The 15,499-nt window shown below is 29.4% G+C and overlaps 2 protein-coding genes across 2 annotated transcripts in view; both read left to right on the top strand.

The window, feature by feature from the left end:
• The first annotated feature begins 6,506 nt into the window (after positions 1-6,506).
• Positions 6,507-9,168, top strand: LOC117181957 (trypsin delta-like). The gene is made up of 3 exons (XM_033374985.1): positions 6,507-6,967; positions 8,607-8,952; positions 9,067-9,168. Exons 1-3 carry the CDS (start codon positions 6,507-6,509, stop codon positions 9,166-9,168), a joined length of 909 nt encoding a protein of 302 aa, XP_033230876.1.
• A 2,387-nt stretch (positions 9,169-11,555) lies between these two features.
• The window catches only part of LOC117181956 (cytochrome P450 4C1-like), a 16,996-nt gene continuing 13,052 nt past the window's right edge, over positions 11,556-15,499 (top strand). Inside the window, exon 1 of the mRNA XM_033374984.1 lies at positions 11,556-11,822. Within this exon, the coding sequence (XP_033230875.1) occupies positions 11,672-11,822 (151 nt within the window). The 5' untranslated portion in view covers positions 11,556-11,671. The remainder of the gene's footprint in view (positions 11,823-15,499) is intronic.

Genomic DNA, 15,499 nt, shown 5'->3' with positions numbered 1-15,499 from the left:
GTGCATTTTCGGTTTACATACGAACTCACAGTGGTAATCATGCACTTTCTGTTTTGCGGCTCCCAAACGGTAGGTATGGTGGGGGTAAATTTCATCCACGATGAAACTGATGTTACTTTGACACTGATGTTACTTTGGGTACCATTTCTGCCTTTAAAGAAGTGATGAATTAATCAAGTTAAAATTTTAGGCGCTTAGCGTTTGATCGTTTTGAGAAGCGCGCTATATGAGTCAACGGTGTAGGCGAAAATATGACAGACCACGATCTGAACCGTGATTTCTATGTTGACATCGCTTTTGTAATAAAATCTATTGTAATTCGTTCTATTCACTGATCATGAGCGCTTAGCGCCGCATAGCGCTAAAACTGTCCATTTTTTGGATTTTTTTCACGGATATTTCATCCGGCACTCATAACCTTAAAAATTACAAAGTTTCAGCTAAATCCACCGAAAGCCATTTTCCCATACATTTATTGCGGGATCCTTTCGGTACTGCAGAATTTCCCACATTGCTATTTCCAATATTACCAAAAGGGCGAGAGTTCACTTTTCTTAATTAACTATAAATTTATCCGAAATCATAAAAAGAAGTCAATATCTTTATTTTCAAAGTTATGACACTTTGTGGTAGATAAATATGAATATTTTTTTAATATATTGGAGCGAAACATTTTCTGATGAGGTTTGGGGGGGGGGGCGGTGCTTAATTATTCCTATTATCCACCAATAAATTATAAATAAAATAAATCAAGTAAATACAGCAAGTAAAGTAAGTAAATTAAATAAAGTAAATACATTGAATAAAGTAAATAAAGTATTTATAAATAAATTTGCAGATGGTAAATGAGTAAATGAGATCAATTTATAACTTTAAAAAAAGTGAACACATACCAGTTTTGTAAGATTGGAATTATAAATGTGGAAAATTTTCTAGTTTCTAAATTTATATTTGGGCGAAATGATGAATTTGAAATTTATGAATAAATTTTTTAATTTATTTGCTGGCTGACCTAATAAATTCATAATTTACATAATAATAAAGAAAAGTGAACACTCATCAGTTTTGTAATATTGGAAACATCAATGTAGAAAATTTAGTCATATTGAAAATGTAGTATTTTTTTTAATGGAGTTTATTAAAAATCATATTTTTCGTAGCAAAGCCTACATAACAAATTAATAAGTATTTTGAAAAAATTCACCTTTTATATGTTTAAAAGAATATGCAATTCATTTTTTTAATGTTGTAATTTTAAAATTTTTTTGACTAACCTTGTCTACTTGGATTTTATGTTATGTTTCTTGAACTGACAAAATTAAATTTTTTACTTCAAATTTTTGGAGAGCTCATTTTTAATTTATTAGTATTTAACGTAGTATTTTGATAAGTTTCGAGATATTTTTCGAAAATAGCACCATGCGCTTTTTAATACTTACAAAGTAGAATTAGTTATATCAGTTAATTTGTTTATAAAAATTAAACAAATTCTAAATTTTTTGAGAAAATATCAATAAATGTGGCTAAGTTGATAGAGAGTTGGAAGCTAGTAACCCAAGTAGTAAACTGAGTTTGCAAACAATTCTTGCGCAAAATTTGTGATTGATATATTATTAGAAATAATGAAATCCAAGAATTACCAAATTTTATTGGGATCATAATTTAACTTGATTTATTGTTCAGATATAAATATTTCGTACCCCTTTTTTCTCGTTTCTTGTTTCTCCACCAGTAAAACCAATATTTATCTCAATTCTTGAACATTCTCGACTATTTCACAATAGATTAATTTTTAACAAAATATTAAGCAAAAAATGAGATAAAGTCAGAGAAAAATTTATTTCTTTATTTGTCACATAAACCATATTCTGTAAACACCATAAAACACGAAATCGCGATTCATTTGCGATTTAGTTGCGAATGTTGCCTAAAAATGGAAAACGAAGTTTGTCTACTTTTAATTTTTTCTGCTATGTTATCACAGGGAACCGGGACTTTGTCAAAAGATAATATTAGTAAGTACTCAAGAAAAATATTGCTTTTAAATGTATTAAAGATTAAGTTTATTTGCGAAATTATTGGAAATTAAAAAAAACGCGAATCCAGATATTAAATTTGGAAAAAATACTCTTAAATTTCTCCATTCATGTAAATTTAAAATTAATTTTTAAAGGAGGAAAGAAAAAGAAAATAACCTCCGAATCCGATAAAAATCCACTAAAAATGTTGTTTTTTTTCGAATTCTTAATAATTTAATAAGGTAAACTATTCTTTGAGATTGTTTATTAAAATCATTCAAAATGAAATTCAATGTTTATTTATGCGATTATTCTTTGTATATAAATTATTTAAAAATGGTTTGTTGCGACTAAAAAGAAAATCCAATTTTTTTGGCGGGCTAATTTCTTTTGGCTAAATATCGGCTATTATATTTCTGGTTGATAATTCATCTTTTGTTTCTGAAAATTAAATTATTTCCTGCTTGATTGAAAAATGTTTCTTTGTTAAAAATGTAACTCTTCTGGTAGAAATTTCATCTTATTAGTTAAAAATGCAATTTAAACAAAAAAACTTTTATTCAAATGTTCTAAAATATGGAAAATAATTTGAAATAGGCTCGTGAAATAATTATAATAATATAATAATAATAATAATAATAATTTGACTAAAAATCCAATTCATAACCATAAAGTTAATACCAAAATTTCCTTTCTTCTAATTGTCTAAAATTTTCCTTTTCCAATTTATAAAGAAAATAAAGAATTTGCCCCGCTTCAACTCACTAAAAATATTTAATAATTGAAATTATTTAAATAAAAAGCGTCATTTTCAAATTAAGAAAAGAAATAATAACAAAAATGTCTTCTCCAACAACTTATTCAAAATATTAAAAATGAAAAATTTCCCCCTTCCAATTAAAAAAAAATTGTTTATCTTCTAAAAATTGTGAAAATTATGGAATTTTGCTTAGTACAACTCAATTTAAATATATACCAAAATACTAAAAATAAGAAGATTCCCTCTTTCTACTCAGAAAAAAAAACAATAAAACAAATTTTCTTTTCTTTAATTCAATAAATGTCTTAAAAATATGAAATTGGCCTATTCCAAATCTACAATAAATTAAAAACTACAATTCGCTATCTTCAATTCAGATTTTTTTAAAAATCATTACCCACAAAAGTAGTATAGCTATACGGCTACAATGATCCTTTAAGATTGAGTAAGGTTCTCTTACATGCTTAATTACCCACATCAGTTAAACAAAATCGGTCGGTAATACAGATTTACCATCGGTCGGAAAGGCAAGTTTACCATCGGTCGGTAAGTTGGGGATAATATTATAGCTATACTACTCACAAAAATTCATTAAAATGAATATTGAATTTAAAATTAAACAAATTAAAAGTAAGCAATATCATACTTCAGCTGGAGAAGCTTAAAAAGAAGTGAAAGAATTAAGTTAATATAATACTTTTATTTATTTTCTTTAAGTGTATATAAATATAATTTTCCTACGTTTTTTAAGAAAATTAAAAAAGATTTTTTAAGAAAAACTATCTAGAAAATTTCTAAGAAGTTTGCTTCGTAAAGAATTTCACAAGATTTAAGGAAAAATATAAAATTTTTTCAAAGATATGTAGGAAGTTTTGATGCTCTGAAAAAATTTAAGAATTGATAATTGTGTTTCAATTAAACTGACTCAGATTATTTCTAAATCTATTAAAATCTTTGGTATTCGTTTTTAACAGTTAAATAAATCCTTAATAAAACTTATTATTCTAAAAATTATCAAAATATTTGAAGAAACTTCCAAATTTTATTTCCAAATCTTCAAGAATGTACATTTTGTTATAAAATAAATTAAATCATTTTAAGTATAAAATTATTTTTGTATATTATCAAAACTTTTTTTATTCTCTGAAACACATTGCAGGATTTCAAAATCTTTCAAGATCTTTACAAAGCTTCAAAATTGTATTTCGAAATCTTCAGAAATCTATATTTTGTTAAAAACTTTGTAAATCCTTTTAAATTTAAAATTATTTTTGAATATTCTCAATATTTTTAAAACTTTAAAATGTCTTAAAATTAATCTTTGTCAATACATTTCCTGATTTTTTGGATAAAAACTTTTTTTCTAATCTAGGTAAACAGTAAAAGTTGTATACTATGATAATATAACAGGATGGTCGCAGGTCATGGAAAACCTATAAATCTGGGAAATTTCAGGAAATTTTATTGATCAGGAAAAAGTCAAAAATTAAAAAAAATATCTAGCAAAGTGTAGGGAATTTTCATCAAAGACAGTTTAAATAATTGGCAAGGAAATAAATAAATAAATCAATTTCAAGTTTAAAATTAAAAATTGGTTCATTCCGGATGCTAAAGATTTCATTAAAATTTTTTTACAATATAAGCATTGTAGTATTTGAGTATTAATGGTCAGTTTCTGAGAAAAAGAACACTAACATTGAAAACAATTGTTTGAAATTGTAAATTTACTTATAAATATGATTTTTGTAAATAATATCCGACTTCTCGTAAAAAATGGTAATAGAACTGTTTAAAGAGAATTTTTTTAGCTCTGGAATAATTAAAATTAGGAGAACCTAATCAGTCATAAAAAGAGAGGTGATCGAAAACTTGTGTCTGCCCCTGTACTTCCTGCGGAACGGAACTAAACACATATCTTAATTCTACAGTACATAAGTAGGGCCGGTTTTATAAAAAGATTCCTACCTTACCGACATTGAGAAGATTCTATAGCTGTAGTAGTTTATGTCCGTGCTAAGTTTCTAGAATATTCTTGATGACATTATAATAGATCCCTATCTTAACGACATTGATACACAAGGGTATCAAAGTCGGTAAGGTGGGAATTCGTGATAACGTCATCGAGAATGTTCTGAAAACTTAGCCCGGATACAAACTACTTTCCTACAAACGCAACACGAACACGAAGCACTACAGCTATAAAATCTTCTCGGTGCCGGTAAGGTAGGGATCTTGGTCTAGAACTGGTCTTACTCATCTACTTTCTGCCAAAAATTTAACTCTCTATTTAAAATCAGTATTGTTTCCCATACCATCCACCACTAGACTAGGTGATAGACAAGGTATTTTCTTCCACTCAACTTGATTCCTCTCAAATTATAACCATATCAACATTTAATGCCAGTTCTCCTTCAATCCCATAAGAGTCCACTCCTTGAATCACTTCTTAACATTAGGGATTTGACGAAAGAAGAAGAGAAAAAAACTTAGATTCGCTAAAAGAACAAAAATTAGTATCATTCAAAGCGAATTTAGTAGATTGAGAAACTTGGTACAAACCAAAATAAGGGAATTATAAAATCAATATAATTTCAATTCTGCTAAAAACAGGATTAAAAATGAAAACATCTTCTTTTAAGATGGTTTGGACTTATTCCCCCTAAAGACTTGGCTCCTGATAAAAATTGTTCGCCTGCAGACCTTTTAACAGCCTCTATCACAAAGCTCACGCTCCTTGAAAACACCGATCCTTCCTGGTCTCTGATCCCTCTAATTTTGATAAAACTAATCACTTTTTTTTGGCACATTGCAAGAATCTCTAATTTAAAAAAGTCATTAAGGTAAAAGCAATTGCTGATAGTATTTCAATAACAATGATTCGTTTTGCGTTACCATTCATTGACCATATTCTTTTGTACTTCTATAGCACATCTCTCGAGGTAGGAATATTTCCTCACCTCTGGAAAGAGGTCCTGTTCCTCAAATATTTAACCCTACTTCTCCCAAAGAATTCCGCCCTATTTTCATCATGTGTGCTTTGTCTACACCTTCGAGCGAATTGTCCATCAACTTACAGCAGTTGTAGGCAATGGATAGAAGGGAAATAACGGTTGTTGTCCTTTTTTACTTTCCTAAGGCGTTTGATACAGTTAGCTATAATCTAGTATTGACTAGGCTCAAATCGCTTCACCTCTCCAGTATATTGTTTCAAATGGATTAAATCTGATCTCCGTAATCAATCTGAAAGGGTACAAATTAGCAATGGTGTGCAGTTTGATTATGTGGAGGTTGAGGGTGTTGTCTCTCAGAGATCTACTCTTGCACCCATCTATTTAATATTTATGCCTTTGAAAAAGCCTTCACAAGTGGCTTCACTTCTAATCTTGCTATAACTATGGCTATAATCATAGGACCTTCTTCCTCTCCATCCCTTGAAACAACTGCAACCCTACCTTCTCTCTTGATCGATGGACATATTACCCCATTTGTGGAATCTGTGAAAGATTGAGGCTTTATTCTGAATTGCTCTCTTACTTGCAATGAACAAGTTTCGGATATTCCGAGGAAAACCTTCAGAGTCAGAGCAGTTATATAGTTTCTTTATCAGGAAGGCAGTATACTACATTAGGGATATCATCATAGTATACAACTTTTCCCGTTGATTCAGATCACACACAAAAATTATTCTTTTGGCCGCGTTGTGCAAAGTAACAGAATTTTTATTGGATATGTGCTATTTTAAAGTTTTCATCCAAATTTTAGAAGACCTTCATGTTCGCAAAAAACGTCTAATTTCCCAAACGTCAAGTGGAAGTCAGCCAGTGAAGATTCATCAAGTTCCGTATGTTGTCAATATTTTAATGAACAGTCTTCCTGCCTGTGGAGGTAGTATATTATCAGAATATGTTATCATCACAGCAGCTCATTGTTTTGATGACCATACTGGGAAGTACAGCATTCTATCTGGTTCAATATATGTTGATCAAGGAACACACCATAGCATTAAAAGAATACTAATATATCCACATTTTCATCCTAAAAAATATGGAAACGATCTTGCCTTATTTTCAATTTCACCAGCCATCGACTTCGCTCGTTCGACAAATCGAAAAATATTGCTGTATAATGGACACGTACCACCAAATACTCTTGGAACAGTTAGTGGTTGGGGTTCTATCGGTTTAGGAAGGTGAGCTATAAATATTTCATTCAATAATATCTTGATCTATGAAATCATTTCATAGTCACGTTAAATCTGAAGGTATCAATTTGATCTGCAAAAATGATCCGAGAATGTAATAGTATTTTGCTGACTTTTAAAGATACAGTTGCAACAAAAAGACACCCTTTATATTTACTGTGACATGAAGTTTAGTTTTATTCCTGGTTAGGTTTAGAAAACTCAAGAATTTCAAATTCCAATTTTTTTCATTGGACCACCACATGCAGCAACTATAGCAGCTTTTTTGTTAGGACATGGGTACGGCTAAGAACGTAAGTTATCTTAAATGTAATAAATTATATACTCAGTAAACTTCGGGATATGAAACCATTAAGATCATTCTGATTATTAAACACGCATAAAAACGATCCAATTTTGCTGATCCAAAATCAGATGGTACACGACTTCATTCATATACGAGGTGTGTTTAAAAAATAAGGTGACTGTATGGTTTTCTAAAAAAATATTCATTTATTCCTCAATATTTATGTTGTCCCCTTCAAAATAATCCCCCTCAGATATAATACACTTGTGCCAATGCTTTTCCCAATTATCGAAGCACTTCTGATAACCATTTTGTGGTATAGCCTTGACTTCTTTCAGCGATGCAGTTTTTATCTCCTCAATCATTGAAAATCGATGTCCTTTCATGGGTCTCTTCAGTTTTGGGAAAAGAAAAAAGTCACTAGGGCCAAATCCGCTGAATATGGAGACTGAGGCATGATTGTGGTGCTTTTTTTGGTCAGAAAATCTTTCACAAGCAACGATGAATGAGCAGGTGCATTATCGTGATGCAAAAGCCATGAATTGTTTTTCCAAAGTGTCGGACGTTTTTTGCGTATCGCCTCTCGTAAACGGCGCAGAACTTGAAGGTAATACTCCTTATTGACCGTACGACCTTGGGATAAGCATTCCTGATGCACTACGCCACGGTAATCAAAGAAGACAGTGAGCAAAACCTTCACATTTGACTGAACTTGACGTTCGTCTTCGGCATCCTCTCGGCCTTCTTGGAACAGCTTGTACCACTTATACACATTTTTCTTACTCAGAGTAGACTCACCGTATGCAACTGTCAACATTTCAAGAGTTTTAGAGCAGTGGATTCCATTTTTAACACAAAATTTAATGCAAACTCTTTGCTCTATTTTTTTTCGAAAGAAGAAAATCGCCGAGCACATCAAACCCTTCTAACCTTTTACGCCTCTGCCAGAAAAACAACACGAGCTATATAGTCAAAACTGTGAACGTATGATCGTGACGAGTGTACCAACACAACAAAACAAAAAATTTAAGCCTTGAATGTACGTAGCCCGCGAAAATTGAAAAGTCACCTTACTTTTTGAACACACCTCGTATGTCCAGTGAGCGTGGTTAAACTTTTTAGTAGTTCAGAACTTATCTTTTTTGGTGGAAAATTTAATTATTTTGTTTAAAATTGGACTGTTTTCTTGAATCGTCATATTTTTTGGTCCAAAATGAAACTGTTTTCTTGAGCATTCGTCTTTGTGGATATAAAATCACCCTTTTAGATAAAAAATTCAATTGGTCAGAAAAGTCATCTTTCTTATTCAAAATATCACTTACATATGTTTTTCCGTTGTAGGGCAACCTATTTCAAAGGCGGAATGGTATTTCCTAAAGTATTGCGATCAATCACTGTACCCACAATCAGCGAGGAACAATGTTGGCGAGACGTCGCCCAACACTGCCAAGAAGATGAACATGAAATTACAAATAAAGTAATTTGTGCTTTTGATAGAATTGAAGGAAAGCGCTGTAGCTATGGTGATTCTGGCGGTCCTCTAGTTGTGAATGGTCAATTGGCTGGTATTATGGCTTGGGGTCTAGAAAATGAAGCAGGTCCTGATGTTTTTATGAATCTGTCTCACCCTGCATACAGAAACTGGATACTTTCAAACATGGAACACAGTCTGTTTAATTCGCCGATTGTACGCTCCACTCGCTTTTGAATTTATATCTTACAAGAGGAAACCGCCAATTGTGAGTTTTTTTTACTTTTTAACGAGGCTCGTGACTAAATTCAAGACAAAATTTGATATCAGATTCGAGACAAGATTCGAGACGAGGTCTCGAGACGAGTTCGAGACGAGGTCTCGAGACGAGTTCGAGACGAGGTCTCGAGACGAGTTCGAGACGAGGTTTAAGACAAGAGAAACTAAGATTCTAAATTGGCGGTCTCCCCTTGTTGATCGTACATTTTATTACATTTTGAACAATTGAATTTCGATTATTTCTTGCAATATGGAATCAAGTTCGGGTTGAAGACAAAGAATGAGGATTTTTTGAAATGCTTAAAAAAATGAATGTTTTTTTGTTGAAAATTGAAGTATTACATTTTTAACTAAGAAGCCTTCTTTTGGTTGAAAATTCAACTAGGTGCTATTTATTCGAGACGATTTCGAGAAAATTCGAGATTCGCTTGAAACATGTTTATGTGCACTCAAAAATTCATGCAGATCGAGAATCTCAAACAAAAAGTTCCGGGAATCTTGGCTCACAATCTCGAATTTTGTTAAGATTCTTGATCTTCATAATTGGTCAGTTCACTTGAACATGTTTTATAAAAATCTCGAAATTTCTCGAAAAGATCGGAAATGTATCATCATGGACTTGATTTTAACTTTAATTACTTTGTTAAACATACATTTTATAGATTAAAATTTAACTAATTTGTTGAAAATTAAACATCACCATAACATCAACAATTAAATATTAAATTAAACAAACACTGTTTGCTTCAAAATTAATGTATTTTGTTAAAATTTCATCTTTTTGGACCATTTGGTTTAAAATGCAATGCTTTCGTGTAAAATTCAATTGTTTTGTAGAAAATTGATCTTTTTGGGTTTGAAAATTGATCTTTTTTAGTTGTGGATTCATTAAGGTTGTTAAAATTTTTTGGAAGGAATCAAGGGACTTTAATGATATTTAGAAGTTTTAAAGGGACTTAAAGATCTTTTTGGTTGAAATTTTTGTTTTGGAAATTAATCTTTTGAACTGAAAGTTGACCTACTAATAATTTTTTACTGTAAATCCATGCATTTATTTAAATTTTGGTAGTTTTTGGTAGAAAATGGAACTACTTTTCGAAAATTCGTTTTGTTTTGCCTAAAAATTGACTGTTTTAACTAAAATTTAACTATTCTTTTTTTGTTTGTAAATTTATCTTTTTAGTTTGATATTAATAATTTAAATTGAACATTCATCTGCGTTCGAAAATTTAACTATTTTTTTTTGTAAATCGTGATTGTTCAAAGCAAATTTATTTTTCAACTGAAAATGTAACTATTCCAGTTGATGTTTCATCATTTCAGTTTAAAAATTATCTCTTTATTTTAAAAATTGACTATTTTTCTGATAATTTCTTGTTGGTAAAAAATTGATTCTTACAGATAAAAATGTAACTGTTCTATTTTTGGTCATAAATGTACCTTTTTATAAGAAATGTTTATATTTTGTTGAAAATTTGTTTTTTGGTTAAGGATACAAATATTTTCTTAAAGATCGTTTTTTTTGTTGACTCCAACTGCTTTTTCTTAAGTGACTTTTACGTTTGAAAATGAATGTTTTTTTTGTTGTTAAAATTAATTTTCTAACCTAAAACCTAACTATACTATTTTTTGTGGAAAATTTATCTTTTTTTCTTGGAAATTCAACAGTTTTTAGGAGCTTTTTCTTTGGACAAAACCTGATTCTTTATACTGCCTTACCGAAAATTTATTTCATATTGCCAGGAGCAATCGATTTATGTATTCTAAATGCACTAGCCATGTCTACTACCATAATAATATTATTAATAATAGTACAATGGAGTATATGACGTTTTAAGAATTAGGAATGAATCTTAATAATTACTATTTTTAATCCAGAGAGACTGCAAATTTCTACGAGTTTTTAAATTATTTTTCAAAATATAACGTTTTGTAATAAAAAATTACGAACTTTGTAATAATAAAATTGGATGAAAACGATTATTTAGAATTTACCTGTTGTGCGATGAGTGAAATAAAAAACTAAATAATCTCCACAGAGTTTCTTATTTCATCAGTTATTTACAAACGTTCAAAATACTTGGCACATATTGATAAGCACGTCATATTTTTGGTCAATATTGGTTTTAGTCCGTTACAAGTTAACAATAAATGTTAATGATATTTATGAGAAATCCGTCTTTAAAGATAAAATTCTTTAGATATTCATGATTGTTCAATCCTAAATATAAATTAAATAATTTACTCGATTCAAAGAAATACATGAGAAGGTGCAAAAATCAAGGCGATTGATTCTAAGGTTCCTACTGATGCTTTTGTTTTTTTATTATTTTATTTTGATATTGGTGTTCTATCATAAAGTGACCGTACAGTTGATGTCATTTTTATGTTTTAATGGAAATTTAAAAATATTGGTGCCCTAATCAATGTTTCCGCGCAATTCAATAAATAATAAAAAAAATCAAAAGATAAGTCTGCTCCTAGGACTCTGATACTCTGTTGCATTTAGCTTTCATTTTATTCCGATTAATTCTTCAGCAGTGAGAAATGTTAGATACAAGAAAAATGAAGCAGCTTTGATCAATGTCTCTCTTGAGTTTGGCAAAATTCAATTTTAAACGAGTGTTTTTCATTTTTTAAAAAATTTCTTCCGAAAATGTTTTTGCTATTAATAATTGTGACAATAATCTTAGGAGTTTTTCATTATTACACTCACTACAGCAGATTTGGAAGGCTTTTGAACAAATTACCTGGACCGAAGATAATTCCTTTATTAGGAAACATTAGCATGTTTGTGGTCCCACCAAGTAAGTTGAATCCAGTTTTTTAATTAATTTTAAAAGGAATTATTAATAATAATTTTTAAATCAATTTATTGTCTTTGTAAACTAGTACGTAGGAAATTATAATTTTAATCTAACACTTTCATTCACTAATTTTTTAATAAAAAATACAACAAGTTTTGTAACAGTTGTAGCATGCTTCGCTTGCAAGTTTGAGCGCGCCTAGGGCGCGCGACTGGTGGTTTTCGCGCTTCGCGCTCGTTACTGTATTACTGTATACGCTCTCGATCTTTGTGCATAGAATTTTTAAAACTAACGGTGAAAGCGACGACAACAGTAAATTCGTGATTGTGAATTCTCTTTTGTTAAAGCTCCTTCGGCTTTAACGAACACATTCTCATTACGTATATCGTGCTTCGCACTCGAATTTATCCCTGAAATTTTATATCATTCCGATAAATGTATATTATTATAATTCATAACTTACATTGGTTTTGAAGCAGACATAGTTTCATTGTCCCGTTTGAAAAAATGCGAATTCTTTTTAAAAAATTTTTTGTTAAATTTCCATTATTTTGTATACTGAGAAAATTAGAATTTTTGATTTTTCAAGAAAATTCAAAAAGTGGTTATAATAATCTTGTAGGAAATTTAGAAATCAAACTTTTTATTTTCTTGGCTTTTTTTATGTCATCCTTTGTTTAAATTAAAAGGTTCATTTTCATGTGTTTTTAGGAATTTTGTAAATACTTTAACTGTGGTAATTTTTGGTTTTATGAAGAAAGTCATCAGGATAAATTGTTCAACTTTTTTAATACAATAAACATCCATACAGAAAATGTTTGAATTAAAGAAAAAGTGTTCTCAAAAATATTTAAAATGGGCTAACTTTTTCAATGTTCTATCCAAAATAACTGGCTAACAAACCTTACCTTCAGTTTAAGACAATAAAAGAGTGTACCAAAAGCCAATCTAATAAATTAATTTTTTTTAAACTTATCGTGCTCACAGCCAGACAGACAGACATACATACATACAGACAGACCGACAGACATATTCGTAAAAACGTATTTTTGGATTTATGGGGTCTCATAACGTAGACATTTGACAAAAGCTGGGTGGGGGGGGGGGGGTCAAATTTTACAAAAATCTAATACCTTCTCTGATGAGAATGTAAAAATGATTTATTTGTAATGAATAATGTTTTGATAGTTCTGTTTTTGGTTTTAATCGTAAAAGGAAATATTAAAAACATAAAAAATTCAATTTTTTGAAAAACCCCACACGCGATGAAAAAGAAATTAAAAGACAAAAATTGTGTTAAGAATGTGCCCACGCTGCGGGCAGATTTTTTGACTTGTTACTGATGTTTTTCATGATAAAAGCCAAAACTACGCATCCTATCAAAAAGTGGTAAATAACAAATTTATAGATCTTTTTGAAATGCACAATTTCTGTTTTATCATCTTTTAACGTATTTTGCACAGTTTGTCCAAAAAATTTAATTTTTGGACTTTTTATTATTTTGTCTGCTGTTAAAATTTGTTTGATTTTTCAAAAATATTCAAAAAGTAATTATGATAATCTTGTAGGGCATTAAAAAATCAAAATTTTTACTTTTTTTCATATTATGCGTTATTTGGCATAAAATGTTCATTTTCGTGTTTTTTGGAATTTTGTAAATGCTATTACTCTGGTAATTTATGATTTTATGAAAAAAAACCATTAGGATAAATTGTTCGAATTTTTAAATACTATGAATAACCGTACGGACAATTTTTGAATTTCAAAAAAAGTGGTCTCAAAAATATTGAAAATGTGCCCACTTTTTTTAATTTTTATCCAAAATGGCTCGATAATGAATTTTTTCAAAAGTTATCGAGTCAATATTATTTGAAAAGAGTGTCTTTTCTGGTTTTATTTTTTAAAAATGTAATCGTTATTTATTTATCTATTTTTGAATTTCAACTTTGTTGCTGAATTAACTAATAAATTTTTAAACTGCTACAAAATCTGCATAGACACAACAAACTTCATCCAAACCTATCTGTGATCTTTGACTCATAATTGAAGATTGTCACGTACAAATATGCATGATCCATGTTTATTAAAAACATAACATAACGATAATGATAAAATAACATACTCAAGAATCAATAACTTTTAATTTATATGCCCAATCAATAATATTTTTTTAATAATAATGATCTTTTTTTAAACGCAAAATTTTTTTATTTCATTTGTTTGTTATTATATTTTTATTTTTTTAATAATAAAGTTGCCGGCTACTTATTGTTGTATATATAACGTTGAAACATGAACAATAAGTTCAAAGAATCAACTAATTAAAGGAATGTAACAATTAAAAGATTGTATTGGATAATAGTTTAAACAATTTTTGAAGGGTTAAAAATTATTTAAAAATATTTGTTCGGAATCCGAAATGATTTTAAAGGATTACAAAAAGATTTCAATATATCCAAGAAATTTATTGAGATTATTATTTATTTTTAAATTGACGTTTTCATAATCAATAATATAATACAAAGAATTTGAAACCTTAAAAATCTTGAAAAACTAAAATAAAAATATTTAAAGTTAAACATTTCCAAATTTGAAGATAAAAATATGTTCGATTTCGAAACTTTGAAAATGAATAAGTAGAACAGTGTTTTGAAGAATTTAAAAATTAAGTATTCTAAATTCTGTGATTTAAAATTTAAACGGTTAAAAAGATACAATAATTTTCAATTCAAAACTTTAAATCCATGTGACGAGTGGGTCACGTGACCAGATTCCTACCTTACCGCCACTTTTTTTTATTTCCCAACTTATTATCACACGAAACGCCACATCAAGTTGAAAATTTGGGATACTAAACAAGAAGCACTATGAATGGTGGGTCTGGTCCTAAATCTGTGTGATTGTGAAAAGAGTTTTTTTTTGTAAATAATTTTTTTTTGCTTTTTTCACAATTATAAAAATTTACGACCAGACCCACCTTTCTTAGTACTTCTTATTTATTATCCCAAATTTTCAACTCGATGTGGCGCTTCGTGTGGAAATAATTTGGGAAATAAAAAAAGTGAGGTTAAGGTAGGAATCTCGTCACGTGACCCACTCTTCACATGGCCTGAAAGGTAAAAAAATTTTAATTAAAATAAAAGAAATTAAATAATGTTCGAATAGTTACGAATATTTTCGAACTTAAATAATTTTATATCGAAACATTGAAAATGTTCGTGTAATATTTTCCAATCTTTCAAAATTGTATGATTTGAAAATAATTAAATTTTCTTGTTGAAAAATAGGGCCGACTGAAAAATCCCGAAAAATAAATATCTCAACACTGTTCAATTCCCGAAAAAGGAAGTATCCAAAATGGAACTTTTCAAAAATTACAAAATTGTAGATAAAAATCCAGAATAATAAAATTGCGGACAGTTTATAATATTATCGAATTTGAAATTTTCCGAATAATACAGTTTTCAACAGAAAATTGTCAAACTTAAACAATTTATATGATTAAACTTCAGTAGTATAGCAGCAGGACTACGGGGGAAGGGTTCTGTTCCAAGCTAACAGACACTAAATAAGTGTAACTAGTAATTTATCGACGAATGATAATAGTTCCTATTCGTGCTAAGATTCCACTGGTCGATAAGATAGATCCGTCCCTAACCGATATTAGTCGAAAATCC

This window comes from Belonocnema kinseyi, chromosome 10 (assembly GCF_010883055.1).
Source record: "Belonocnema kinseyi isolate 2016_QV_RU_SX_M_011 chromosome 10, B_treatae_v1, whole genome shotgun sequence".
NCBI classification, from domain to species: domain Eukaryota; kingdom Metazoa; phylum Arthropoda; class Insecta; order Hymenoptera; family Cynipidae; genus Belonocnema; species Belonocnema kinseyi.
This window is presented reverse-complemented; position numbering and strand designations above follow the sequence as displayed.